The 27,487-nt window shown below is 47.3% G+C and overlaps 1 protein-coding gene across 3 annotated transcripts; it reads right to left on the bottom strand.

The window, feature by feature from the left end:
- Positions 1–271: 271 nt before the first annotated feature.
- On the bottom strand, positions 272–27,487 carry LOC149350810 (uncharacterized). Of its 3 annotated transcripts, none has more exons than XM_089579962.1 (3): positions 27,125–27,487; positions 22,076–22,223; positions 272–7,048 (listed from the first exon to the last, which is right to left on the bottom strand). In XM_089579962.1, exons 1-3 carry the CDS (start codon positions 27,159–27,161, stop codon positions 6,823–6,825), a joined length of 411 nt encoding a protein of 136 aa, XP_089436088.1. In that variant the 5' UTR covers positions 27,162–27,487; the 3' UTR covers positions 272–6,822. The 3 variants fall into 3 exon arrangements, with proteins under 3 accessions (XP_089436088.1, XP_089436087.1, XP_089436089.1); XM_089579961.1 differs by having other exon boundaries at positions 272–7,051; positions 27,125–27,486; XM_089579963.1 differs by having other exon boundaries at positions 272–7,051; positions 22,076–22,211; positions 27,125–27,481.

The raw sequence follows: 27,487 nt of genomic DNA, 5'->3' as shown, positions 1-27,487 counted from the left end.
AGGAAAATTTGGCAAAATGCAATAACTTGAATCATGCAGCATAACATCTAGCATAACTCACACTGCTACTGAAGTGGTGTTGATTGTGCACTTGAACTGTTTCAACAATCAATTTAGCTACAAGAGCTCAACAGGTAATGCAACACTATATGGTTTTAGTTGCAATAACAATGCTTCACCACACAAGCTGGTACGCTCAGCACATGTTTGAAGATCGGCATTGCGCATGATAGCCTTAGATGCTTATGCGCCACTAAACCCAACACAAAGATCGGCATTGATGTTGAAGGTACAATTTATTGGATTTTGCATGAGGGCATGACTAGTGTGAGAAGGTGCATTACCAAAAGCAGAAATGAACTCTGATTTTCCCAGAATTCTGCAGTCATTGGAATGGTTCCTGGTGCTCTAGAACTTCTTAGATCAGGGGCTGAGAAACTTTTGTTCTTGTTTTTTTCGTAACTCTGTTGTTGCCAAGAGTTGTATGGCTATTTCTTGCTTAGGCTTCACATTGAAATCATGCTTGTAGTGATGACAGCTTTAAGTATGTTGCCAGGCTTTATCAAGCCAGCTATGCAGGCAATGTTCTTGAATCAGGAGTGGAAGCAGTATTTCCCCTTGGTGTACGAAAATGGACAGGCGTAAGAAATCTGCTTTATTGATGCTACTCCTTACAAGAACTTAGAAACCTGGCTGAGCAAAACCTCGTTAATTCGATAATCTGGATAATTCAGACTGCTGGCACAGTCCCACCCAAACACCCATGTAATAACTCTGTCACGCTAACAATTTTAAGGTCATAAGAACTGAATGTTATTACCATCAAATGTCCTTAATCGGCTGCTACAAAGGGTCGTTTAATGTCAGTAGGTTCGAATGTGATTCGCCATTGAATGAGTTTGGGGAACTCATTCATATTCGATCTCGAACTGAATGCATATTCTGGACACCATATATACAGCATACATAAGCAGTCCAAAAAAATAATGTGTGCACTGCCAAAGTCAAATTTTTTTTTTTTTGAGCCCTGCTAAAAAACTGTTAACTTGGTGTTGCTATTGTTGAAAACATCTATTATAAATTGGGTTTAGGGAAAGGGAATGGATGGTCAGTGTGAAATTATTCTGACTGGAGGCTGTTGTGGATAGCTATTACTCTTGGTATCAGCAACAGCTAATGGCAGCTGCTGAGCGTGAAGCACAGCCTTGCCCACGACCTTCGATCACTTTGGGCTCTGTGTTTCTCTTTGGTTGCCATTGCACTTGCGTTTAGTTCAGAGATGGTTAAAACTGTTAATGAGCAATTCTCCTTTCTGCTGTGCCAGCCATGTTTGTTTACAATTACAGTAGAGCCCTTTGTATAGTAAAGTGGCTCGGACCAGTAAAAATCTTTAATATATCAGGATCTTTACTATATCAGTTGTTGGTGATGGCATGGCTCTGAAGATGCTCGTTGGTAATTAATTGGCTACTTACTAAACACAGTGTTTGTTTATAAAATAAGCACTCACAAATACTTTTCATCTTGCTCTTATTGTTCCTTTATGCGATCATTATTATTTTCAGTGATCACATTTCATGTTATCACATTTTCAATTTTGTTAATGTCTTGAGGAAGTACTGCATTTGCACAAATATACAGTGCGGCTACGAATATAACACGAGTTTGATTTCGTGTGAAAAGTTTTGCGTGAACACGACGTCATTTTCCGCAGCCTCATCGTCGTTTAAGTGGCAGTAGTTAAACACGCGACGCAGTCGAGGCGTGGCGGTACCGTTCACACAGTGCCGCCGCGCCTCCGTTTCTTGCCGCCACTTCCCTGTACTTCGCGCTGGCGTGCTCGGAATGATCGCCCTTTTCTTCCCTTTCCTACTGTTCACTGCATTTTTACTCTTACCATTCTCAGCAACCCGCTCCTCCTTTCTTCCACATTCACAGCCAGCTCTACTTTTTTTTTGTTTTTTTTCCCCCGTGCGCGCCGCGCGCTTTGCCTCACTGCCCCAAGGACTTTAAGAAGTTGACTTCTCCTCACAGCTTCCCAGATTGGCGGTGAAGCTATCTCAAAGGGCACCATTTTATCGTCTTTGGTATGCATTTGCCTCCGAATGTCGACCTCGCGCGTGTCGCGTTGTGATCATTCCACAAGACGTACATCGCCACGGCCAGACGCTCTTTACTTTAGCCGTTTTTTTTATCGACTATAACAAAAAAAAATGTATACAGTCATCTATTGGAGGCAAAGTGGGACCACAGTTTCACTTACTATCTCCGAGTTTTTGCTAAATCCAAGTTTACTATAGCGGAGTTCCACTGTATTATTATTTATCAGATTCATCAAATTTGTGGTGATTTCATACTTGGCTTTTGATGGCTAAAGTGCTGCAGCATGGCTGGAAATATTTGAAGTCTATAATATTGCATGCTTATGTTTTCGCCAACTTAAATATACTACAGAGCAATTTCAAGCAACTTTTGTTCACACTGATATTCCTTAATTGTTCTAATTTTTTTTTTTGGTGACTGTCATTGCTATCACCTGCAAATTACATTATTTTTTATTTTGTTGCACCGAAAGAGACGGATGGTATTCGATGCATCGAATGCCATTCAATTCGAAGGACATTAGATCTTGCAGTGTGACAGGGGTTTAAATCTGGTATTGGGCGCCCCTATATTCGTATGCTACTAGGTTTGCTCGGGGTTATTTGGACGGCTCTTGACGCAGACGTGTCGAGGTATAGCTGGCACGGAAAATGGTCATCCGTATACCACTCCTCAACCCTGAATTGTATGTGGCCGGCACACCTCTGACATGTGTGCAACTGCAGGCGTGATGAGGCCTTTCCGTTCGTCGTCACTGGGCCGAAAAATAGTCCGGTTACATAGATTCATTTTCTGAGTGGCGCGCCTTCTAGGAGGCTGGTTGGCATGCTGCTCTTAATTTCATTAAAGCATTTTGCTTTTAGCTCCTGTTGGTGCAAAACTTTGGTGAACATGGCCCAGGAACTGCGGCGAACCACAGGAAGAACACGAAGCAGACTTTCAGAGACTTTCCGTCCAAACAGTTATCAGCTTGGCGTACACTAAAGCAAACGGCGCGCTGCCAGTGGAAGGGCCCCCTGCAGGCCTTTGAAGCCTCTGCTATTATGAAGATCAAGCTGTCGGTGGCAGCGTGTAGAGTAGCATTTCTATCGCATCGCTTGCAAGCCGTGACGCGTGCTGGCACGGAAATGATTCAAATGGAAGGTTGCGCTTTTGGGCACTGCAAATTGGGGCTTAACCACAAACAGACGCACGGCGTCCATAAAGGAATGAGGTTCCTAGCAGTTGTGTGGCTCCATGGGTATTATCATTGTGTTTGACAGTTGTGAGACCCTGAAACGAGGTTTAGTTTAAGTCAAGGCACTGTAAGTTTACAGGTCTGTCGGCTCGTGAACGTGTATCTCTCTGGCTTGATTCTGCTCTTCAACAAGACAGGCAGCAGAAGTACTTTGTGCTGTGGTGTGCTATGGCGCAGCATGACCTGGACGAGACCCATTTCAAAAATGCGGCTAGCACTATAACACTTTCTAGACAGTCCTATGACGATACTGCAAAGCATTTCATGCTTACATCTACTCTCGATGAGAGAGGCTACAATTTTTTACCCGCCATGGTGGGCTCGGTAGCTTCGGTGTTCGGCGGCTGATCCCAAGGTCATGGGATCGAACCCGGCCGCGGTGGCCGCATTTCGATAGAGCAAACTGAAAAAATGCCCGCGTGTTGTGAGATGTCAGTGTACATTAAAGAACCTGAGGTGGTTGTAAAAGTAATCCGGAGCCCTCCGCTACGGCTTCCCACTTCGGCCATATGTCGCTTTGGGACATTGAACCCCACGTACCAATATTCATTTCTTTTCGGGTTGTTTTTTTTTTTTTTTTTTTTCAAAAGAGGTCTTGCCGTTCTGTTGCCAGTGTGTGTTTCCATCGCTTGCATTCACACGGTTCTTCCAGTCATCTACTGCGCTGAAACTGTGGTCTCTTCACGCGCCGTTCACTGTACGGTGAAGTCTTCTCACACACAGCACCATGAAGGAGTCCACTAAGGCCTCTACCATATTGGAGCAGATTGCATTGACGCTCTGGACAGTGTGCACACAGTAAATCATTTAACTGAACCTTGAAAAATTGTTGTTGCTGCGCAGTTTTCATTTCAAAAGAGGTTGACCGGTGCCCAGTTTTTTCCCAAATAAATCTACCCTACTGCAGATGGTATTTGGCAGTTTTTCTGTGGGCCATTCGATAATTTGACATTTGGGTGAAATTTTTTCTGCAGTCCCTTGAAATCGAAATAACGAGGTTTTAGTAAATTGATATGTGCTGAAAGCAAACAAGAGTGTGGTAGGACACAGCAAAAAGCTCTGTTTGTGACATCAAATGTCTTGAGCAAGCCAGTAATATGGGAGAGAGAGCAAGCGAGGGAGGGGAGTGATAAAGTGGGAACATTTGCCTCACTTATTGCTGACATCACGCATATGACTGCAGAATTCTTTGTATCCTGCAACAAAGTACTCAGGCTGATGAAAACAAAAAATTTGCATTTGAGCAAGGTATGACAAGATTTGCACCACTTAGCCAAGAGAAAACTGCAGGTGAACTGTACCTAGGCTCATTCATTCCTTCATTCATTCCTTCATTCCTTGCCTCTGCATCACAGTTCCCAAAAAACAGGATAGTGGTACAGTGTGCTTAAAACTTTGGCATGTTGGATGTCATTTTGTGCTTGGCTGGTGATTTGGCAATATTTTTTATTTACCATACACGTGACATCAGTAAGATAGTGGTTCAACAGAGAAAATACTATCCAAATGCATTAAGTAGCTTGGTTGCTTTCGGCTTCAAGGACAGAGATGTTAGCAATCTGTGGTTTTATTACAGGTGGAGCTTCCTACATGTCCCGACGCCGAAAGAAGATGTAACATGCTATATAATATGAGCAACATCTTGAGGTTTGTTTTTCTACTGGGAATTGCTGTTATCATTTAAGGTTGTATAGACATCACTATCACAGAACACACATTAAAGGGCCCGTGACCACCCTCTGGTCGAAAACACTCTCTACCTCTCTTGGAGCGAGCCTCCTCTCCTTCTGTTCCCTCCTCGAGATTTTTCTCACCCGCTCCTCGTCGAGTAGCCTTGGCAAGGCAAAATCACCCCTTCCTTCTCCGATGTTAGCCAGAGGCGTGGTGTCTGTGGAGTGCGTCACATGTATACGTCATGGCCCCGCCTTCAATAGAATTCTTTTCTTGGTTTTTGCTACGGGTCTATTCGGGGGGGGGGGGGGGGGCTGCGGGTTTCCTAACACCCTCTCTGTTTTGCTCTTTGGGTCTCCTCGCGGTGTTTCGCCACTAGACTAATGTTAGCGAGCGCATCCTTTCATACATCTGTTTGTCATTCCCAGTTAGCGAGCCACCTTTTCATTTTTTTTAGGCCTCCCCACCATTTCACGAGCGGAGGGGCGGAAGTCGGTTGTGTTCGAAATACACGGCGAAGCGCGGACCCGGCAACCGCCCCTTTGCTTTTCTCCATGTGTGTTTGTGTTCTGTGTGTTTGTGTTTTTTCTCCGCTCCAAAGCCCATGTCATTCATTGGAGTCAAGGCGTACGCAAGATGCACAAAGGATAAGCGGTGTGTGTGCGGAGCGGTCAAGTGGGCAAGCGAGGGAAAGGCTCTGCCGCACTAGTAATTAAAACCTTGTTTTGGGGGCCTTGCATAGAAGAAAAAAAACTAAGAAGGGAGCGCGCACGCAGAGCGTCTCGTGACGTGATCACGGCGGGGGGGGGGGGGCCAACTCACTCAGTTTTACTATTTTTTACTTTTTATGGCTAGGGTTCAAGGCTGTCGCCGTACGCTCCCTCCACGGTTTTTTTGTTGTTGTTCCTTCATGCGGGTTTGTAGGCATGTGCCAAAGCAGGAGGCGCTGCGGAAAGCGTTGTGCAGACGACGCGACGCCAAGGTTACGCCCAAGATGCACCAATGGAGTGCCTTTAGCGAAAGTAACCCCCATGACGTCAAGGGAGTTCAGAGTAGTGGGGCGGGGACGTTTTTGTTGAAGGAAAGAACGAGCGGGCTTTGATTTGAATTTTTGCAGCTTTTCGGGGCGCGCATGGCTCTAGTATTTTGCAGAGGTTATCTTCGATGCCTCATCTATGCAGTGGGCTTGTTTTTCAAAAATGTCCGGACCCTGGTCAGTGGCCCTTTAATGCATTGAATACAAGCACAGGAAAGGAACATGTATGATGTTTTGCCCAGAGCCTTGTGCTTCATAGGGGCTGAAATATCGTACATGAATAAGCATACCTCTATTGAAGACCTTTCATTATGAAGTACAGATGAATATATTTATATATGCTGACTTCAGCCAGTGAAGCAAAGGCCATGAAGCTTTTGTTTTGACTACGAAACAGCAGTCATACTGCACAGCTAACTAAAATGCTGCATGCTGGAATATAAAAGCAGATGTAGGGGTGTAAAGCAATGTGTAAGTTGGGCATTTTGGTTTGCAAGTTAAATGGATGCCATAGAATGACATTTTCAGTGTGTTCTCACTGGGCATTTGCGTAGAGTTTCAGCTGTGCGACTGCCAAGCCTTTGGGAAATTACCTGAAAACATCCATGTGGATGGCTCGCCGCTTAGAGAAAGCGTTTGCTAAAGTCACTAAAAGAATATAAGAGCAACGAACGTCCTTGCAAGCACACTTCCAGAAGTCCTGCAGGCACTCTGTGACCCACTCATGGGGCCACGTTAAAGTCTCGTCACGGTAGCTGTGGCCATAGAGGCTGGCTCATGTCCCCAAAAGTGCCACCAGTGCCAGCGCTACAAGCCCGGCAGAAGCGCTGAGCGTACTGGAAGCGGCTTTGTTGCAGTCGTACCAGCAGTTGGCATCGTAGATGTGTCCCAGCATGTCTCGCGCCTTAGACATCAGCAGGGTTACCAAGAAATCCACCTCGTGGTGGCAGCCGGCATGACGTATTGCTGTGCGGACGCAGTCTTCGAACTGGGCCACGGCGCTGCTGGGAAGATAAGATGTGTTGCTTTTAACCTGGAGGTGCAGCGACTGCAGGCTGGGCAGTCGCTTATGACAAAATTATTTATGCGTTAGCATTAACAGCATCTTTGAAAGCAAAAATGGTGACCACCGTCACGCAGGACTTGTACATTGTGATGGCATCACAACCTGCTCATCATGGCAGGCAGCAGTATGGTGGCTACAGTTAATGACTGGTCGCAAGGGTTTGCTTGGGAGAGCAACCTGGGTCTGGCAGGGCCCACTGGTGACTGTTTGGCGCAATGCTTAAAGGACTATAGACACCAAAAATTTACTTTTTTTTTCATGATACTTTAGACATCAATTCGCCTACGACCGCTAAATGATTGAATTTCTGGTTTACGCCGTTTCGGTTTCATCACCGAAGGCGTTTATCATGTGTAGTTGGCATGGAGGAGTTTTTCAGAGCGATAGCTCTACTCCTATCATGACCTCCCTTCGACGAGTTTCAGCGTATGACCTCTCGCTTCGCAATTTGACCTCTAAAGAGCCACACGCTGCGCATGCCAGCTGCTGTGGAGAGGAGTGGACAGGCAGTGACGTACGCCGCGCGTGCCGCGCAGAGAGGAGATGGGGGAGGGTAGCGGCATCAACGTCCTTTCATTCTATGTGTTGGCGGCATCCCAGATCCCAGCAGATGTGAGCGCCGCCGTGGAGAGGAGGAGGGTAGTTTCCGCTAGAGTTACTGTATATGCTACCAAAGGTCATATACAGTCAAGGGCGTCCGCAGAATTTTTTGCAGGGGGGGGGGCCCGTTGGTGCCCCGGGGGGGGGGGGGGGGGTATGTTCGTAGCAGAAAGGCGCTATTTGCGGAGTAAATTTATTTATTTATATATAAATAAAAATTAAACAAAATGCACACATGAAAGAAAAATTACAAACAGCAAATTAAAGCGCGGCTAGGAGAGGTACATTGGAGTTTATCAATGAAGAAACAACTAAAATTAATAAAAATGCAAAAAGATGCTATATCACTTCGTGGAGAAGAGTGCTCAGTCTTGCTGCATACGGGTTCTCGACTCACCCGGATTGATGACCAGCACACAGCACAATATGTTCACAAACACGCAACTACAGTCACTCAGTCAGTCTTCCTTGAACAGCAACTGTAGGTGCCTCGGATTTTTCTGGGCGAATTGCGTAATTACACGTGTGATAAATTCACTTCTGTGCTTCATTACACGCTCTCGGTGCACACTCATCATACACATTGATTGGAAAAACTGTTGAACGCGTACGTTGAAAACAAAAAATGACTATATATACAACGAAAACTTATTTACAAGATAAATGCACGCTCGCAGCTTCATACACCTCGCTCCATCTTGCTTGCGCATCCGCACAGTCGAGCAACCGCACACACACTGCTCTCCGCTCGTCGTTTTCTCGTCCGCTGTCTTGGTTGTTCTCAGCTTCGCTGACAACCGGCCACTAAAAACACCCAAGCACAAACAGAGGCGCGCACACGTGCAAGGGCTTACTTGCCGCAGTATCCCCGAATGCGCACTTTGGGGGTGAAAGGAACGCCGCGCAACTTCCGAGGGGAAGGGACACTCGCCACTCCGGTCGGAAAATTTGTTTTTGTGTTTTTATGGGGTTCAGAGCCCCAAAACGACTCAGGCTATGAGGGATGGAGTAGTACAGAGTTCCGGGTAATGTCGACCACCTGGGTCTCTTTACCATGCACTGACACGCACAGTACATGGGCGCTGTTGTGATTTGAGGCCCAGCCAGAGGTGACAGGCGAGCCAGGCAGGCGCCATCGGGCTGCGTTGACCAAAGGCGCTGGTTTTCGCAGAAGACGCAAAGAACGCTGGTGTGGGGGCGCCTCGGGAGACTGCGTCGCCGTGAACAAAAGCAGCTAATCCAATCCCCTTTGCCGGAGATTCTGAAAGCGGCGCTTCTACCGAACTGCGCTACCCGTGGATCGGAGGAGACAGCGAGCGGCGGCGGCGCCAACTCATCGCCCGCTTGCCCCTGAGCAGCCCGACAAAGCGGGGGTGGACACGGCTGATTTTACCTTCCCTCCTTAAGAATTCGTCGGTGACCGGCGTAACGATAGGTGAAAACAAGATGCCCCGTGCACTGTCTGCCTCCGTGTCGCTATCTCTCTAGAGATCAAAGAAACAGACACCCATCTCAAGGCGGCTCGAAACACATGCTCGCCGGTGCCGCTGTATGTCTGGAACAGGTCGCCCTTCAGTAGAGCTAACGATGGCGTGGTTTGAAAACGGCGGAACGACGCACGCCCGGACGCGGCATTTCGCAGATGTGACCATGCGGGGCTGCTTTTACCCTTTTGACTGAGCGCACCACCGCCCCTGGCGTGCGGCCATCACTCACGGTTCGAGTGAGTGATTTTCCAGGGGGGTGCAGCCGCCCCCCCTTGCCCCCCCCCCCCCCCCCCCCCCCCCTCCGGACGCCCATGTATACAGTAACTCTAGTTTCCGCACTGCGCAAGCGCCGCCGCTGAGAGCTCCTGCCGATGTGCGCTCCGTCGGCGCGTTGAGGACAGGATGAAAGGAGGGTGCCCAGGTGTGCTGCGTACTCTCTCCGTGACGTCACACCTTGACCGAGTGGGGCGGGAAAGCGTCTGGCGGCATCGCATGCGCAGGGCATGAAAGTGGGTTCTGCACAGAACACCGGTCCACTAGGATGCGTTCGATGCAACGCCCGGTCGCCCACAGCCATAGCTCCCGGCCGGTAGAGGTAATAAAACACTGAAGCCAGCGTTGAAATCACCGGAGCTATTACTCGACATTCGGTTCAGCAGTGTTGAACCCATGTTTTTTTTACCTCCATGGTAGTTGGTCTTTGGCTTGGGTCACGTGAGGAATGGAAAAAAATTATAACTGCTAATACTTCGTATGTTGTCATTCCAGCTCTTGAGGCAGACTGATGCAAGTGTTGCAGTGAATTAAAACTATTTGTCGGCGTTTATATTGCAGTTTTTTCGTGCCTCACGTGACCGAAAGGCCAATTACACGTCACAGCCATCGTTTGGTTGACGAAACCGGAACAGCATTTGAGAAGAAATTCTGTTGACTATTTTGGTGGTCGTATAGCGAATACCACGCAATGATTCATGTATTATAATACCGAACTCATCATTTGAAAGAAGAAAACGAGCTATTAAAGTTAGCCGCCGTGATGTCTGGGTGGTTATGGTGCTCGGGTGCTGATCCGAAAGACGCGGGTCCGATCCTGGTCGTAGCGGTCGCATTTAGAGGCGAAATGCTAGAGGCCCGTGTGATGTCTGTGCACGTTAAAGAACTCTAGGTGGTCGAAATTATCCGGAGCCCTACACCACGGCGACCCTCATAGCTTCAGTGCTTTGGTACCATAGGTCGGCGCTCTCGCTCATGAGTCTACTCACTCAGGCTCATTTCAGATCATGATCAGAGTCGTGAGTCCGGACACATCAGATCATGATCGGAGTCGTGAGTTCGAGCTCACATTCACATCATGATGAGTCCTGTTCAGTCCGGAAGAGTTTGGACCTATCAAATAAGTCCATGATGTGAGATCCCGGCCGCGGCGGCCGAATTTCGATGGAGGCGAAATTCTAGAGGCCCGTGTATTGTGCGATGTCAGTGCACGTTAAAGAACCCCAGGTGGTCAAAAATTTCCGGAGCCCTTCACTATGCCGTCTCTCATAGCCTGAGTCGCTTTTGGACGTTAAACCCTAATAAGCCAAACCATGATGTGAGGTTGAACAATCCCAAGTGAATCCATGACGCGATTGGGCAAGAGTTTGTAACGTTTATAAAGGAGTGTTTCCTGTGCACTCGTAATGCTGAATACGCTTTTGGTCGAGATGATGAGCAATTTGATTGATTCGTGGTATGTAACTTTTCTTGCTGCTGCACTCGAGAACACTACTGAAAGGCGAGAAAAGTTGATTAGTAGCCATGCTTGGACTCGTTAGATATTAGCTGTTGCTTGCTGTATAATGGTTCCTCTAATTCTTCCTTTGCTGTTTTTTAATCGGTTCCTCATGCAGCGGCCTTAGATCTTTACATCCCGCGAGGAGCAGCTACAGGCCTCTAGGCCTTTGAGCCAGGCCTCTGGCTACAGGCTAGCTACAGTTAAAAGTTATCGCACTACCGTATTTTAACAACCTTCTTACGCATATTAGGCGCGTAACTTGCGCCGTTGGGCGTAAAAACGATTCAGCTGTCCGATGTGCGAGCTTACAGGAGTCCTGAGTAAAGGTGAACATGTGTGAGCCATGAGTTGAAATGTGCACGTGAGCCCGAATGAGTGAGCTCAGATGAGTCGAAATGAGTGAGCCCAAATGAGTAGTGAGTTGAAATGAGTGAGCCTAGATGGGTCTGAGTGAGCTGTGAGCCTAAATGAGTGAATTCATGAGTTCGAGTGAGCCCGGGCCTGTGTGAGTTTGAGTGAGCCCGTAGGTTAGCCAAACCTTTGTGAGCGAGCACTCGTGATTTTGCCGAGGTATGTTTGGGACTTAAGCTCCATAAAACCAAGCTACTAAATTAGCTATCTATAATCCTTCAACCGCTGCACCACTGTGCCAGGAGTGGCATGAGGACTCCCAACGACCTATGTATGTAAAGTAGGGAATGACCACCGCATATATGGGTATTAGCTACAACAGTATCATCAGCAACAAAGTGCGATTCAAACGGTGCACAGAGTCTCGCCTGATAGTTTCTTTTTGTGCGTATGACTTTTATTGTGTTGACACAGTTCTGCAAGCTTTGGTCTGGGCTAGTTGGTTCATTGTTTTTCTTTGACGGATTACCACAGCGCTATGGAACACGGACATAAGAAGACGCAAGGTAGGACTAGCGCTGTCCTGTCTTGCATGTCTTGTGTCCGTGTTCCATAGCGCTGTGGTAATCTGTCAAATTGTGTCTTCACAGAAAACATTTTTCTTTTGCTGTCGTAAACGGTGACCCGTCTAACGTGAGCCGGGGTGTAAGGAAGTTAGAACTTTGTTGGTTGTCTCCAAGAGGAGAGCGTGCAGGATATTTAATACCAGTTTAAATCGGTCGAACTTCTAAACTGTTGGTGGTACGCGAAAAGTAGCAGTGAAAAGATTGCAGAGCCTCGGAAGAAACCACAAAGGGCGCGGTTTTCTCTGGGCGCTGTGAAGTAAAAAAACGCACGAAATTTATACGCTTGTGGAAAGGGTGCGCACTTGGAACGTATCCCGCGCATGACGGCACTCCCGTACTGGCCGTGTCTCGCGCAGCCGCTGTTACCGCTGTAGCTACCTGCGCGCGAGAGAGGCCGGAATCTTTTGACGTCCGGATTTTTGCGCGCTTTAACGAGGAAAAAATAACGCTGTAATTCCATAAATTGAGTCAGCTGTGGTCTCGACGTTCTGCTAGTTTCTTTTTGGAACTTTCCCAGATATCCAGCGGTGTCCGCCAACGGCGGTCTTTAAGTTTCAGTGCCTCAGCTGCAGTGTACTCGATATGTGCAGCTGGTTTCTTTTGTGACCCTTTGCTCACGTTAGCTGGGGCACCCTGGAGCTGGAGTACGCCTAGGAACACCCTGTATACATTTTTAAAAGGCGACTTTCGAGCCGAAGCTGCTGTTTTTTCTGAAGAGCCAGGCCGGGGGCCTCGGTCCGCTAGCCAACCTGTGAACGAGAGCGCTTGTCTTTGTCTGGTTTTGTTTTTTGTTGTCAAATTAATGTCATTCTAAATCGAGCGTTCCGAGTGCGTCTTGAGCAGCATATCTAATAACTTGTTTTTGAGGAAAGGATGGAGGTGGGAGTGAAAAAATTCAGAAGTTCCGTAGTGGAAGGCTCCGGAATAATTTCGACCACCTGAGGATCTTTATCGTGCACTGACATCGCACGGTGCCTTTTGCGTTTCGCCTGCAACGAGCGTCTGAGAAACACCCTCGGATGGGCACCTCTTGCGAGAAGACAGCAAAGAACGTCCACGGTAGGTGTTCCTTACTGCTTTATAGTCGGATTTATAGTCTCAGTAACATTGTGCAAGTTTTGCATGTGCTACGTACGGAATGAGAGAAAAACTGCAACGTTCAGTTGCCCAGAATTGCATTCGTTTTTTTTTTTACACTGTTTGGTTCTAGGATGAAACTTGCGCTTCCGTCAGCGCAGAAGGCCGGTATGTTGCAGTGAGGATGCTTGTTTGAAATCTGCCGAACTACTAATAACATGCATGGGAACGATGGCAATTCAAGCAAGGGAGTTGTTACAGCGTTGTACCTAGTCGCAGAAAGACATTCTGCGCACAGTAAAATTTCTGACCTGTGACAGCACTTGCTGGTGCATGTCCGCAGGATTTGCAGAAAGTGCGCTGGAAACGATCACTGACATCATCGTGGCTGCATTTTGAGTGTGTGTTTTGGACGACCTAACAATATTCAAGCGGAATCAGAGACGCGTGTACATTAGTTCCGTTCGTTTCACAAAAATGTGGCAAACAGCGGCGCATCTGAGCTTCTCCGGTTTTCTGTTGATCGCGCGTGGCCATGACTTTAAGGCTCGAGGACAAAGCCCATGCCCCTTAGTATCCGTATCTCAGTGAGTTTGTCAGTATACATTGTTCATGGCATATTAAAAGAAACTGCATTGGAAGTGCGATTTAGCGAGACCATCAGTTCGGAACTCGCTGCACCGTCGGTATAATGAAGGACCACTTTACTACGAGTGTCGCTCAGCCGCTGTGCTTCGGGTGGTAGCACCGGTTGATTGTTGGTCGCGTATTTCTCAAAGCTTCCTCTCTTCGTTACACTGAGCAACACCAGAAAGTGAGACCGGTACAAATTGGAGTGTGTGACAGAACGATGTTGTCAGAGATGTTATTGAAAAACTTGTACGCTGTCTGCGGGGCTATATTGTTAAACTACGGATACAAACGATGAGGCGGTGTACACAAATGTCTGAAAATGGCCGGAAACAGACTTTTTTTTTCGTTAAACCAACGTGGAGCGTGTACCAGCTGGCGAGTATTGTTTTTAACATAGAAAACAAGGCTTTGCAGTAGAAATTTAGCACTGCAGATGTATTTAAAATATAGGCAGCAAATCGACCTGCACAGCAACAAAGCGCCGATCAGCACACAGGAGAGTGTACAGAAAAAGTTTTGCCTCGCAATGAGTCTGAAAAGAAAAAAAAAATCGAGTTTCCCTTTGAATATTCTGCAGACAACAGTTTTCCTAAGACTGCGCTTCCTCAGCCTTGCTGGCGTAGCCGCCTTGCTGAACTGTTTTAAAGGACAGTCTGCCGTCTAGGAAGAGTATCAGAATATTGGCATATTCTTATATAAATTTCCCTGTGATAATAAAATGGACAGTAATCGCGGTTTTGGCGGTAATTTGTTTTAGTTCTCGCAATGAACAGCCGGCCCTGCAGATAGTCGTGACGGAGCACAGTGCAGGGTCTCCGCCCCTACTTCTCCGATGTCCCTGCACAATGGTATATGGTTACTACGTTCAAGTGCGACCGATGGAATGTAAATCAGGTGGGTTGTAGGGATCGTGCCCAACTGCAGTGGTAAAGGTGTGGTTCCGTGAGTTCCGTAGGCTGCGTAGTTTTACTACAGCGGTTTCAAATTGGGCTAGTTGGTTGTAATCATGGTCTTTCATTATTGCGCTTTTGTGAACACTTAAACACAAGAGGGAAACAACGAACAACACGGATGCTCATCTGTGTTAAATGAAACACCATGATATTTTTGATAGGCAACAGTTACAGTTAGACCACAACACTGTGCTCGGTTAAATTTCATTCAGCATGTTATTTTTATGCTAAATTACGTCTGCAGATCGCTGCGCTGCACTTCTGCACAGCGTCTACAAAAGGCATTCTTTTTTGCTTAATTGTGTTCTTCCGGTTGATTTTTAATTCCCCATTTTTTTAAGGGACACTGAGGACAAATAGAAGCCGGTCTGTGTCGATAGAGCACCGCCTTCCAATCACAGAGGCCATTATCGCGGAAACAGAGCATTTGTAAGATAGAAAAGACCATAAAGCGAAATAAGGTGTCGCCATCGTCGGTCGCTCTCGCAAGTAAAATCCATGCGTCGACGCCGATTTTATTCCTGGTCTCAGGGGCTACGCTACACCGCCAATCACTTCAAAAACGATGGCAACCTGTCTGTTTCAGTAAGAGCGTCATGAGTTTGAATTGATTGGCGCGAAGATTTTTCAGTCCAATTTTATCGGCGATAAATGCGTCTTTTACTGCTGGACAAACATCAGCATAGCCAGAAAGGGACAGAGAATGAATTTTTACTGCTAACAATATTGGATGCAATTGTCCTCGGTATATTGCTTTAAACATCACAATCCAATTCGTATGACACTTGAGAAGCCTCCATCAGCATGACGCTCGTTCTTTCCTGCTCCCTTTTGGGCTTGCAGCTAGGACGGCCTTCTATAGTTTTGATACATTGGTGTCTAGGCACCGCAGCCTACGGTGCAGTTTCGTTTAGCGTAGTGACACAGGGTAAGTAATTCACCTGCATTTTCTCCTGCCGTTTTGAAGAACCACAGTGAAATGTATGTGACTGGCTTAAAAGGTCTAAATGGCGACTAAGGTATTTGTTTGGGCTAGCCGGTACATTGTTAAAACTGAAGGCACAGCGCACGAAAGACAGGACTAAGGTAGGGACAAACACAGCGCTGTAAAATGTTTTATTGCTCGCACGCAATAAATAGGCGAAAAAGGAGCACAATCAACAGATACAGCATCAGTGATGATTGTCAACAAACACAACAAACAAAAGCACACAATCGCATCCTACACTAGCGTACTTAACTGCTAAGATAGTCAATTTCTTTTTGTGTTAGCGTGACGGAAGGCTTGCTGACGCAGTTGTCAAGACCCCGGTGAATTAAAAGAGCTTCAACTATTTCCCGCGTACGTTGGTCCTTATGTTTATACATAAGGACCAACGCAAAGGAGCGCTGTTTGTCCCTACCTTAGTCCTGTCTTTCGTGCGCTGTGCCTTCAGTTTTAACAATCTAAATGGCGAGCTGAGAATGCCAAACACCGCGGCTGATTTCAGCTGGTACTGGAAACGGGTGCTTTGTAATTATTTATAGTGGCCCATAAGGAATGCATAGGGATGCCGGATATGGTCTGTGACCACAGAGATGTGTACAGTTGTTCCAACAGCATAAAATAAAGAAGCTATCAGTGCAGTTGGTGCTGTGTTCTCCTTATCTGCAAGAAGCGTTAGGTGGCTTTTGCATTTTGCTTCTTTCCATCAGGCCTTACTAATTGTTCGTGTTTTCCACGGCAATTGCCATTCAGTACAGCCGTATGCGGTCGCTAGACGACGTGCAGAGTCCTTTTGCAAGACCGATGGGTGAGAGTGTAAGCTGTACACAAGTGAGACATAATGTCTTTGTTCAAATGTTCACAGAAAAAATCAATATGAAGATTGCTCCGAAGATAATACCTCCTGTTTTATTACTTTTACGCAATACGGCACATGCGAATATTGATAGCACGCAGTAGGGTTTGAACCTTCCTGCTAATATTCATTAAATTTTAATGTCGAACCCCACATGGCAGCATGCGGGAGTCTGACAAAATGGCGTCTACTGTTGAGGTACCGATGCAGGAAGGAAAAGTTTGCCCCCAAGCACCCCAACGCTTCAGAAACGTTTAAAAAGGCGGGTATACGCGCAGTGAACTGCGCGTTTTGGGACTGGCGACAGCGACGTGAAAAGTACAGCCATGTTTGGGACCGCCATGCACAGCCGTCACAGAGCAAAATGAAGAGCGCCTCGGTCAGCTCGTCCGCACGGATCGGCAAGTTACGACAGCAGAACTTTGTGTAGAGTTGGATATTGGATTCACTGCAGAGTACCAGACCAAAGATCATGGTTCAGACCGACATCTCTGCGTCGTTCTCTAAAATAATCTCTCTCTAACTCTAAAATCTCTAACTCTCTCTAAAATCTCTAACTCTCTCTAAAATCTCTAACGGTCTCTAACTCTAAAATAATCGAAAACAATGTTGGCAACATTGCATTAATCGCCACATGGATCCTAGCATGACATATACTGAATCAAAACATAAATGGGACAGTTTTGTAGACATCAACGAAACGTGGTGTGCCTGATCCAGAACGACTGTTCGTACTTGGGCGACTTCTGAACTACATGGTCTGTTCTGAAAGTAGTAGGACTGATTTTTTAAAACAAAATTTATTCAAGAGAATAGTACAAACGATTACAATTTTTCAAGGTAGCACCCTTCCGCACTTACACGCTGCTACCAATGAGTTTTACAGTTTTCGTACGCCTCCAGGAACGCCTGGACCGGAATAATGTTTAGCTCCCTCGTCACGGCCTGTTGAACCGCCTCTACCGATCCGTGATGTTTCCCCTTGAGCGTCGATTTTATTCTCGGGAATAGAAAAAAGTCTGGCGGGGCCAAGTCGAGACTGTAGTGGGGCTGAGGCAGCGTTGCCGCCTTGTGCTGGGCAAAAAATCGGGGTCCTCATTCACATGATGAAGAAGATCCTACCGGTTGGCCGTTTCCTCCTCTGACAACACTCCCGGCACCAACTTCGCGCACGCTTTCCTCATGGATAAGTTTTCTGTCACGATCTCAAAAACTTGGGTTTGAGGAATGCTCAAGTCAACAGCAATCATTCTGATACTCATTCTACGATCAGGTTAAGTAAATGTTTCACTCGCTACACATTTTCGTTGGTCTTGCTGGTCGAAGGGCGTCTGGAGCGGTCGTCTTCCTCCACTCCTTCTTTACCTTCTCGGAAAAGCTTGTGCCACTCAAAAAACACCTGATCTACCCATGGAAGCGTCACCGTAGGCCTCCTTAATCATGTTGTGAGTCTCTTTGCCCGTTTTACCAAGATTTACTCAAAATTTGATCGCGTATCACTGATCCAGTAAACGCTCGATGATTCTACGTGACGAGACGTTTAGACAGGGGTTCACAGTACAAGCGACCTCCTCTCATCAACGGCCGAGAGCCGATTTTCCCCAGCATTCCCAATATCCCCCTTCAACGATCCTGCACGCGCATACCACCTCTCGTCCGCCCGTTCGCCCAGGAAAAAACCAGTCCTATTACTTTCAGAACAGACCCTGTATAACCCGCAGAGGACACAGATAGACACCACAGAGGAATTCCAAGATGCAGCCCTCAAACGGGGACAGTAATGTGCGTTGTTATTTGGGGTACGAAATGTGTGGTCCTTTGTTTCAATGCGAACCTGGAGAGACAGTCAACTCTACAGTCGGATGCAACTTAAGTCTGCAGTGAAGCTACGCCCACATTTAGGACCGCCGCACAGAATTCGTCCACGACAAAAGAGTAGTCCGTTATTAAAACTTGTCTTGTTACTTATACAAGAAGCTAATCGCAAGAAAACAAATTATAAGCTCTAGAATTTTGATACCTGGTTTGTTTAATATAGTCAAACACTGAAAAGTTGATTTACTATTGTGATTGGCCAGCGGAGTAATATAGTACGCCGCGGACCGTGGCCCAGTGTTAGCAACTGCTGTTTTTTTTTTAAGTTGTACCCTACTATAGAATTGCAACCTCTACTGAGCTAAAAGCCTGAATTCCGACAGTCAGGCTATAGAAAAAGCAAAGGCTTGTCTTGTGACCCAATTGGCCCCTTAATATTTTCTCGGATATCTCGGATTTACTGCCCTGACGACGTTACAAACCGAATTCGGCACCTTGTGGCTGCCGTCCCTTTGGTGTAAAAACGGAAGGACTACGTAGAGAATATTTTATTCTGGCAGCAATTCAGTCATACGTGTTGTGAACCAGTGGATCACACTCGTTGGTACACTCTTTCGCCAGCGTGGCAAGGCTCTTGTTCCTCGTTGGCAACTCTGCTGTCTGGTGTGGTAGGGTATGGGATGGTATGTGATATTGTATGTGGTGTGGTATGTGGTATCGTGTATAGTGGCTTTAACCGGACAGTGAGGACAACTCCATCCGATTTTTGTTTCAACTAAAAAATCGACTCTTGGTGTTTGTCTGGCAGCAAAATACGCATTTTTTGCTGATGAAATTGCATTTAATTTTGCCGCCACTCGATTCAAACTAGTCACGTAGACCTCCTATTCCGTGATCACGGTTTTCAAGTGATTGACGGCAGTGATTTCCCTACACACCCCCTGAAAGGGGAGGGGGGGGGGGGGGTATACACACTCTATTGTTTTTCGGAAGGCACCCCCATAAATAGCAACGAATATTTTTTACGTGTAACTGGCGGGATGCGCCATATAATTGTGGTTGTTTAGTTATTTTATTAGTAGGAAATATTTAGATGCTCACGTCTTGGTTTATATTTCTTTTACTAGTTTAAAACCAAGATGTGAGCATCTAAATATTTCCTACTAATAAAATAACTAAACAACCACAATTATATGGCACATTCTCAACCACATTCCGAGCAGTTACACCCGCCAAGCTCACGTCTTGGTTTATATTTCTTTTACTAGTTTAGCCGCCGCGGTGGCTCAGTGGGTATGGTGTTCGGCTGCTGATCCGAAAGATGCGGGTTCGATCCCGGCCGCGGCGGTTGAATTTCTTTGGAGGAGAAATTCTAGAGGCCCGTATACTGTGCGATGTCAGTGCACGTTAAAGAACCCCAGGTGGTCGAAATTTCCGGAGCCCTCCACTACGGCGTCTCTCATAGCCTTAGTCGCTTCGGGACGTTAAACCCCATAAACCAAACAACCAACCTTTTACTAGTTTATAGTTATTGAGTGAATGATCGGGATGTGCTAAGTGCCTGTGCTTGTACATATTCAACCAATTGTGCGTAGCAGCCGTAAATTGATACCCAGATGTGTCCATGTCATATGCAAATCGTCGTGGCTGATATCAAACCTCCAATATACACCTTCCTAGTGTGCGCACAGTGTTGAGCGTGAATTCTACTTCCTGGTGTGTTCGTTTAATTATTGACTTGATCTGCTATGTTTAGTGCACAGCTGCGCGTGTTTTACGGCGTTTTCAACGTCTGCGTTACGCGAGTGGTGTGGAACAGCCGCAGTTTTTAGTGCGTTAGCACTTACAGTGACCATTCCCCGCATTAGCCGTTGTTTGTTTGTTTGTTTGTTTGTTTCAAGCCTTTTTCGTGGCAGGCTGGTCACCGGGCTGTGGGCAACCTGCCCAGGTATGCGTGCGTGTGTATACACACCTAGCCACTGCCACTGTGGCAGGTGACAGTTAATCGCGACAGGTTGCTCGGGAAGAGCAGCCTGGGTCTTAATCCAACCCAAGCAACCTAAGTCCCATCGATGGCAGCACCTGCCATAGCAGGGCAATGGCGCGTCGCTTAACCGCTGCACCACTACGCCAGGAGTGGTATGAGGACACCCAGAGATCTATGAATGTAAAGTAGAGAATGACCAATTCCGCTTATGTGGGCATTAACCCATTGTCGCTATCCGAACAACTGCCTTCCGTGAACAATCCATCTGAACACTGGAACCGTAGTCAAAACCGAAATGCTAGCATACCTAATTCGCATTTGGCCGAACTGGGCAAATCGACCAATTTTTTATTTGTAGAAATCTGAGCTGCCATGTATTCTATCGATCATTTTATGTAGTCCTTCTTCTTTAGTTTTGTCCGTTGAAAAATACGCCTTTAGCTATTGTGGAAGTGAAGTAGTTGTTTGCACTCTTTCTGATGAGTGATGAAGTGATAAGCGTTGTTAGTCCTCGGCACATCAAGACGCAGATAAAAAAAAAAATGACTACGGCTACTCTTCTACCCTCATCCCCCCCCCCCCCCCCGCCTCCCATTTAAATTCCTGGGGAAACCCCTGAATGAAGGTGTAGCCTACCGTCTGTGATCCGCGCACAAAAAAAAAATCACTCGATGCGCCACACTGTACACTTTCGAAATCGGCGGGTGATGTCGAAACGTGTATTTAATTTCTGCGCCCTTTTCTATCTTGTAAAAGCTCCGTTTTCAATTATAGCGACTTGGTCGCTAGAGTTAGGAAACCTATTGGTACAGGCCAACTTCAATTTATCATCAGTGTGCACGTGGGCTACGAAGGACGCGGTAGTGGAGGGCTCCGGGTGAATTTAGACCACACGATGTTATTTAACGTGCACTGACGTCGCACAGCACACGGGCGTTTTTATGCGAAGCATATTACTAGAGCTACACTACAGCCCGTCGAGCGCGGCGGTGGAGCGTGACCACGTGACATCACGTGACAACATGACGTCACAGCAGAGGGGAGATGGGCTGCCGGCTCGCGCGGTCGGCCGCGGCGGTGGAGGCTCCACATCAGAGGCGCTGCAGCTGACCACGTGACGCTACAGCAGCGGTATAAAGCTGAGCTTGCCTCGCTCTCCGGGCACTTACGAGGCGGCCAGGTGTTGGGATGCCGCCTAGAAAGCAGGGCTGATTTGAACGAGAAGCGAAAGCTTCAGCGTGCCACAGAGACCGATGAAGAGCGGGATGAACGTCTGGCTAAGCGGCGTGCTGCTGCTGGGGGTACATCAATACAGTCTATAGGGAATGGTGGCGGTGGTGGAATAACTAAGGGTGTTTCCAATGTACTTTCCATGGGTGCCAAGAATGCTGTTGTAGCCGGTGCTGGGGCAGCGGTTCTACACTCTGCATTGAATTCACCGATGATCCCGTATATAGCTGCCACGGCAATCCTTGCTATACTTCTAGTGGTTGTATTAAAATGACCAAGTATTCAACCAAGGAAAGCCATGTATTACCAAGCCTAGCCATCAATATGCTTCGCATCTGACTAGGCTTAACCTTAGCTAAGCCTCAGCCATTTTTTACATCACGGCGGGGGTCCATTCCGCAATCTTGGGCTCAAGGGCCGTTTTAAAGACGCGGTCGAAAAATATGATGCTGCAGCTTTTTAGCATTCACCGTGAAGAAGTGTCGTTTAGCTGACTGTATCATACGTGTTTTTCCAGAAAATAAATAGGCACTACATTCGGAGCGACCATCGTAGAAGTCTAATTTGGATAAATGCAACATGGCTTACCAACAGAGTTGCTCTTTGTGGTCGTCGTTGGAAGCGTTAAATGTGTTTTTGTCTATCTGGTGGATCTGGTCCTTGCATTGCTGGAGTCCAGTGACAGCCTCCGCCTCATCACAGGTTGCTAACGCTGGAGACGCCGCTGCAAGTAGTACTGTGTAAATCGTTGCCTTTAGTAAAAGCGAAGTGCAACATTGAACGCGAACAGCAGTCCTTTTGTCTAGGTGCGAACGTTATCCGTTGCCTGTACAAAAATGGCATCAACGCCGCTACCACGGAGAAGTGGCGCTCGTCTGCCTTTCCGTTGAATTGACTGTCGTACCCGCTGCGTTGCTGCACCTTTTCCCAGCGATCGTCTACCGGCATCAATTGAGCAAAAATAAGTCGTCTTAGATCGCGACGCTTCAGCTTTCAGATACTACGACCTGGTGAGAAATCTTAGTAAATTGAGCGCAATTTTATATGGCCGACATTTCATTCATTCACATCGCCGACCCAACAGCAGCGTGCGGGGCTGTTCTCTCTCTGTGTCGGCTCATATTGTGGCGCGGCTGCGGAGGATCAGAGGCGCTCGAACACCTGGTGCTTTCAGATGCACTGCGTTCGCTGCGCCCCGCCAACCGCAGCTTCTGTCCTATCGCGTGCTCGGCATTCTTGCTAACAGTGTGGATAGACTACTGCGGTCGCTCAATTCCGTCCGAACGCCTGACAGAGTACTCTGAAACCTGGTGCACTTTCTCGAAGAGCTTGAACTTGCTACCCGGTTGCTGTTGTCTAGGGTGAATGATCTGCTTGAGGTGGCTTTGTCTCCCATCCTTCTAGATGAGTACTTTGCTTTTTAATGGCAGTTTGCGCGTTTCCGGAGTTGTAATATTTTCTTTTTTCTCTCTGTCCCTTTCTATTTTCATCTCTCATCCTTCCATAACTGCTGACCGTTATTCAAGTGGCAGCCACCGGCCAACAGTTTTTCTTTTCTTTTTTATTGATTAATTAATTAATTAGCAAATCAATCAGTCAATAAGTATATCGGTTTCTCTCTCTCTCTCTGGTTTTAATTTATTCATAGCTTAAACCTTAGGACTGCTTTTTGCACAAGCGAATGCAGTGTGCACAACTTGTTAAAATATTTATTATTTACAGAATAACCGGTTAATCCTTTTAAGCTGCCAACGCTTGGACAGTTTTTAGCCGTAGCAGATTACCTAGATTTTATCACATCACAACGTAACAGATGCGCTCTTCTTGTGATCACTAAAAAAATGAGCGCATGTAGAAATTTTTATACTCCTGAGTGGATAATTCTATAATTATATCATATTACCACATCGCCTTCGCTCTTTTTTCTCTCTCTCTCTTTTTGCGTATGGCAGTTGTTTGGTTTCTAGCAACATACCTGAACCCAAGGTACCGCAGAATGTTGTTGTGAATGTGGCATAGGTCGCCACTTTCTACGTATCAATTGATTTATATGTTGAAGTAACGGAGCTAGGTGCGGCGATTTGTTCCGATTTATTATGGTACACACAGCGCGTTGACGTACTGACATGAAACCGAAGCGCTCCTCCTGGGTTTTTATGCAAGTCCATCTTTATTATTGCGCTGTGTGTCGCACAACCATTTACCTCTCACTTTAAGGTACGCAGTACAAATCGCTGAAGAATGGAACCCGTCGCTTGTTTCTCGGCACTTTATTTCACTGGTTCTGTGCTATCTTGCAAATGGTGTTGTCCGTGACGTACAGTCTTAAGCACACGAGCACGCTTGTCTATAGCGCTGGAGCCATGTGCTGGGGGACAAATAAAACGAAATTCTAGTACACCTGCTTTGTTACGTGTCCAGTGATTGCGCCTTTGATGCTTCTATGTTTATACGGCTGTGCTCAAGCGCAAAAATTGTCTTGAAAACTCAGTAGCTCTCATAAAATATCGCTTCGTTTGCTCTGCAGAACACCATTCGAGCACTCTAGACAAAGCTGTACGTCGATGTCGTCCACGTAAACCCGAGTGTCTGTCACTGCACAGCGTCTCATCGGCTATCGGCTTCCTTGCAATGTGAGGCTGCTGTTTCTGACGCGAGTTTCGTTTCTTATTTCCGAGCATTGCGTGCGCCACTTTGAACACGCTGCTGCTGCTGGAGGCGCCCTCCGATTCATCGGTGCCCCCCAGCGTCGTGGCTGCTGCGTGTAGTCCGTATGGCCTTTACGCAGCCAGCAACCGGCGCGATTCCGGGAGCGCGGACACAATGGGACTTTGGCAGCTGCCGGCAGCGCCCCTGCGACAAGCAGCTGCGTCGGTAACACTGCGGCTCTATTTTTCCCGCGGCATGCTGCGTAAGTTAGGAGCAACGGACGGCGATATGTTCAGTGCATGCCACCATTCTTTCTTCTCCCCGGGCGGTAGCTTCTCCCAGAGCAGCATGACCGCGCCCACTTTGTCGACGCGTCTTCTGGTTAGCGAGAATGTGCGCGCGCACTATAGGCGCTGGGGCACAGGGCCATAGATGCAACATGGTTTGTATGCAAGACGGGCAGCAAGCTATAGCCACTGCAGTCATTCGCACGTGCTCGGTACTTAATCGGCATTTCTTGACTGCACGTGAGGTGAAGTGCTTGTGTCGTCTCGGCTGGCAATGCTACTGGCGTCTGTGAATAGTATGCTGCACGTGACCAGATGTTTCGCACGGTTTCATTTTTCCGTGGAACGAGTGGTTAGAGTGAACTAGAGCAGAAATCTGGTGCAGGTAAGTGGCAGCCGCCCCCGCTCACTATGGGGCCTTTTGCGCCGTCAGAAGACTTCCCCCAGGTTGAGCGCGCTGCCTTCCGCGCGTCAGTGTAGGTAAACAAGCTAAATCTTTGCGTACGGACGCTTCGAATCTTCAAATGTAGTCACCTGACGGTGCTGACAACCGACGATGCTGTGTCGGCGCTTCATTCTTTACAGGGAAGTATAAGATTTGAACATCTTACGATATTGCAACGAGAATTAAGAGGGGGAAAAAATCCGCTTAACATTTACGCCATTTTTTTTTTCGCTGTAATTCTGAGGTAGTGGTTACTGGTTTATGGACCACAACGAGTGGAAGTCACGAGGCTGCGCAAAGCAGCAGTGCCTCCGCAGTGCATAGTGTCCCATAACTCCAAGACGGATGATTGCGATTGCGGGAGCGAACCGCGTTCTCCATTTGGCGGGAAAAGGTCACATTCTTACCGATGCTGCATTATATCGCGTGACACGCGGTGTACACCGAGCAGCCGCCTTTTTTTTTTTTTTTCTCATCGTCGTTGCCCGTTCGGAGTGCAAAGGAAAAAATGCCTGCGATTTAGTGGCGCAAGTAGATCTCGGGATATCAAGTATATGTAGGAAGCAAAATTCCTACTGTTTTTCTGCCTACGGCTCCCACGGTAGTAACGTGCGCGTTCCGAAGAATAAAAGTGCAAGAGGCACAATTTCTTGTCCATAAAGGTTGAAGGTTGTCGAGGAGCTGGCGCTGTTGTCTGAAATTGGGGACCGTTAACTTACTTTAAGGCTATTGCAGAGCTTACACGCACGCAGTGCGACCACGTGTCCGATTTACTGCGTTGAGATTCAGCACTGCGGCGAATAGTAGCGGACGAAAGAATTCGTTCGAGTATTGCAATGCTTCCTGCAATTTTTTTTCCTTTGAATAGCATCATGCATGCGTTCTATTCTGTTAAAGCGAAAAGAAATCAAAAGTGCCCCTCGAAATCAGGATTCACTTCCTGTCTCGCTTTCATCTTTCCACTGTTTTCGCGTCTTGTAGTGCGTATATAAACGGTCCTGGCCTACGTTGCTGGCCTACGGAAAAGTTTTTTTGCTCCTCCTTCACGCCGCGACAGAAAGTGCTTGTCTTTATCTGCATTTTTGATGGCGCTCATTTTGGCTCTTGTGATTCGTAAACGCAAGTGCCAAAATGGGCTCCGACAATTCCCCTATTCGGAGGGGGGGAAGGGGGGGGGGGGGGGGGGCTTATCACTTTGGCGCCAAAACTACAACACTCTGCTAATCATTTTTTGATTGACTGATTTCACTTCAGTAATCGAACGTTACAAAGAGAGCGCGCTGAAATTCAAAATTTTCCCACAATGACGTTTACACTCGCGTTCAGTTTTCAAGCTCAAAATATAGCAGTGATCTGTAGTTCACGGTTGTTGTTTTTTTAAACAACTCATTATGGGTGCCTTACATGTCGAAATGAGAATGTGAAGCTTTTTTTTTTTTTTTTGCACGGCCCATCCGCTTGATTCGCGGAAAGAACTGAGAGTTATTAATTGCAGTAACCTTGACTGAACGGCCGAGTGCAGCTTTTCTCACCATTGTTGGTGTCTGCCGCGATCTGCACGATGCACCATATAGCGGCCCACATCGTGCTGCACAGAGCAAGGCGTTTAGGTCGTCGCCCCCTGCCTTTTCCATGACCAAAGTACTGTGTACGCTCACCTTCACGGCTGTGGGACATGTCGAAACCTGCGTCTACCCGAGATCATTTTCTAGGCTGTGATCTCACACACTGGCTTTCAAATCATGTGCACAACCTTTGCACTGAAGCAACTAAGCTTCCGAGTTTTCCACGGACCAAATACTCGCGTTTTTACCACGTGAACTGTTCTTAATGTAGCTGAATTCGGGTTCACTGTAGCTCTCAGTGTAATCTCAGCTTATTCACAAGGTCATGTTCATATATAATGGAGCCACATGTTGAATTCTCATTGGCTTTCGAGGACGTACTTGCTAAGCATCGCATTTGTAGACTTTTGTGTTAAAAACAGAATTCGGCAAGCAAAGCCCTTCGCAGGTATTTCCTTTTAACCCTTTGCACTCGTGCGCCTATCACTGTCGTCTATGCGTTCTTCGACAGAGAAGTTTTGAGGTTACCACTTTCACAGGCTGTTGCTCACTTTAAAGGGCAGGGGTGCGCGACCTTCGGCATGTTTGCTCCGTACATGCAATCCGCTGCAAGTCTGCGCAAGCCACCCGGAACCTGTGCAACGCACTAGTTAGCATGACTACTGAAAATAAAAGCCGCCTAAGCGCTTACCTGTGACGAAAGTGACGCGGCCAATTAGTCGGTCCATTGTATGCGCGAGAGACGCCCATTAAATGGCGCGAGTACCGTAAGCGTTATGCCGGCGCGACCGGCTGTGCATGTCGAAGGGGCAGCAGCGGTCCGCCGTCGTCTCAGCCAAGTGCAGACGTCGCGCGGCCTGCTCGGCACTTGAGCGCTCCCTGCACAACGCGGCGGCGGACGTGACGTGCGGAGTCAACTGCTTGCCTTCTCGGCCATCACGTGTGTCTCCAAAGATGCCTCCTAGAACTTCCGCGGAGACTGCGGATGCGATATATGGCGAGGCGTGAATGCATTGCGAAGCGCGGCGTAATACTTTCACTTCAGCGCACGACG

This window comes from Amblyomma mixtum, chromosome 3, assembly GCF_055824585.1.
Source record: "Amblyomma mixtum isolate Tamu chromosome 3, ASM5582458v1, whole genome shotgun sequence".
In the NCBI taxonomy this organism is placed as follows: Eukaryota; Metazoa; Arthropoda; class Arachnida; order Ixodida; family Ixodidae; genus Amblyomma; species Amblyomma mixtum.
The sequence above is the reverse complement of the archived record's forward strand: the minus strand, read 5'-3'. Positions and strand labels throughout refer to the sequence as shown.

Bases quoted from the DNA above. Each gene is read 5' to 3' on its own strand.
- LOC149350810 (XM_089579961.1), bottom strand. From the start codon at position 27,161: ATGGACCGACTAATTGGCCGCGTCACTTTCGTCACAG. The intron at 22,224-27,124 runs GTAAGCGCTTAG...CGATTTACACAG, and splicing joins CCGCGTCACTTTCGTCACAG to TACTACTTGCAGCGGCGTCT. The intron at 7,052-22,075 runs GTAAGCCATGTT...TTATCTTCCCAG, and splicing joins CACAAAGAGCAACTCTGTTG to CAGCGCCGTGGCCCAGTTCG.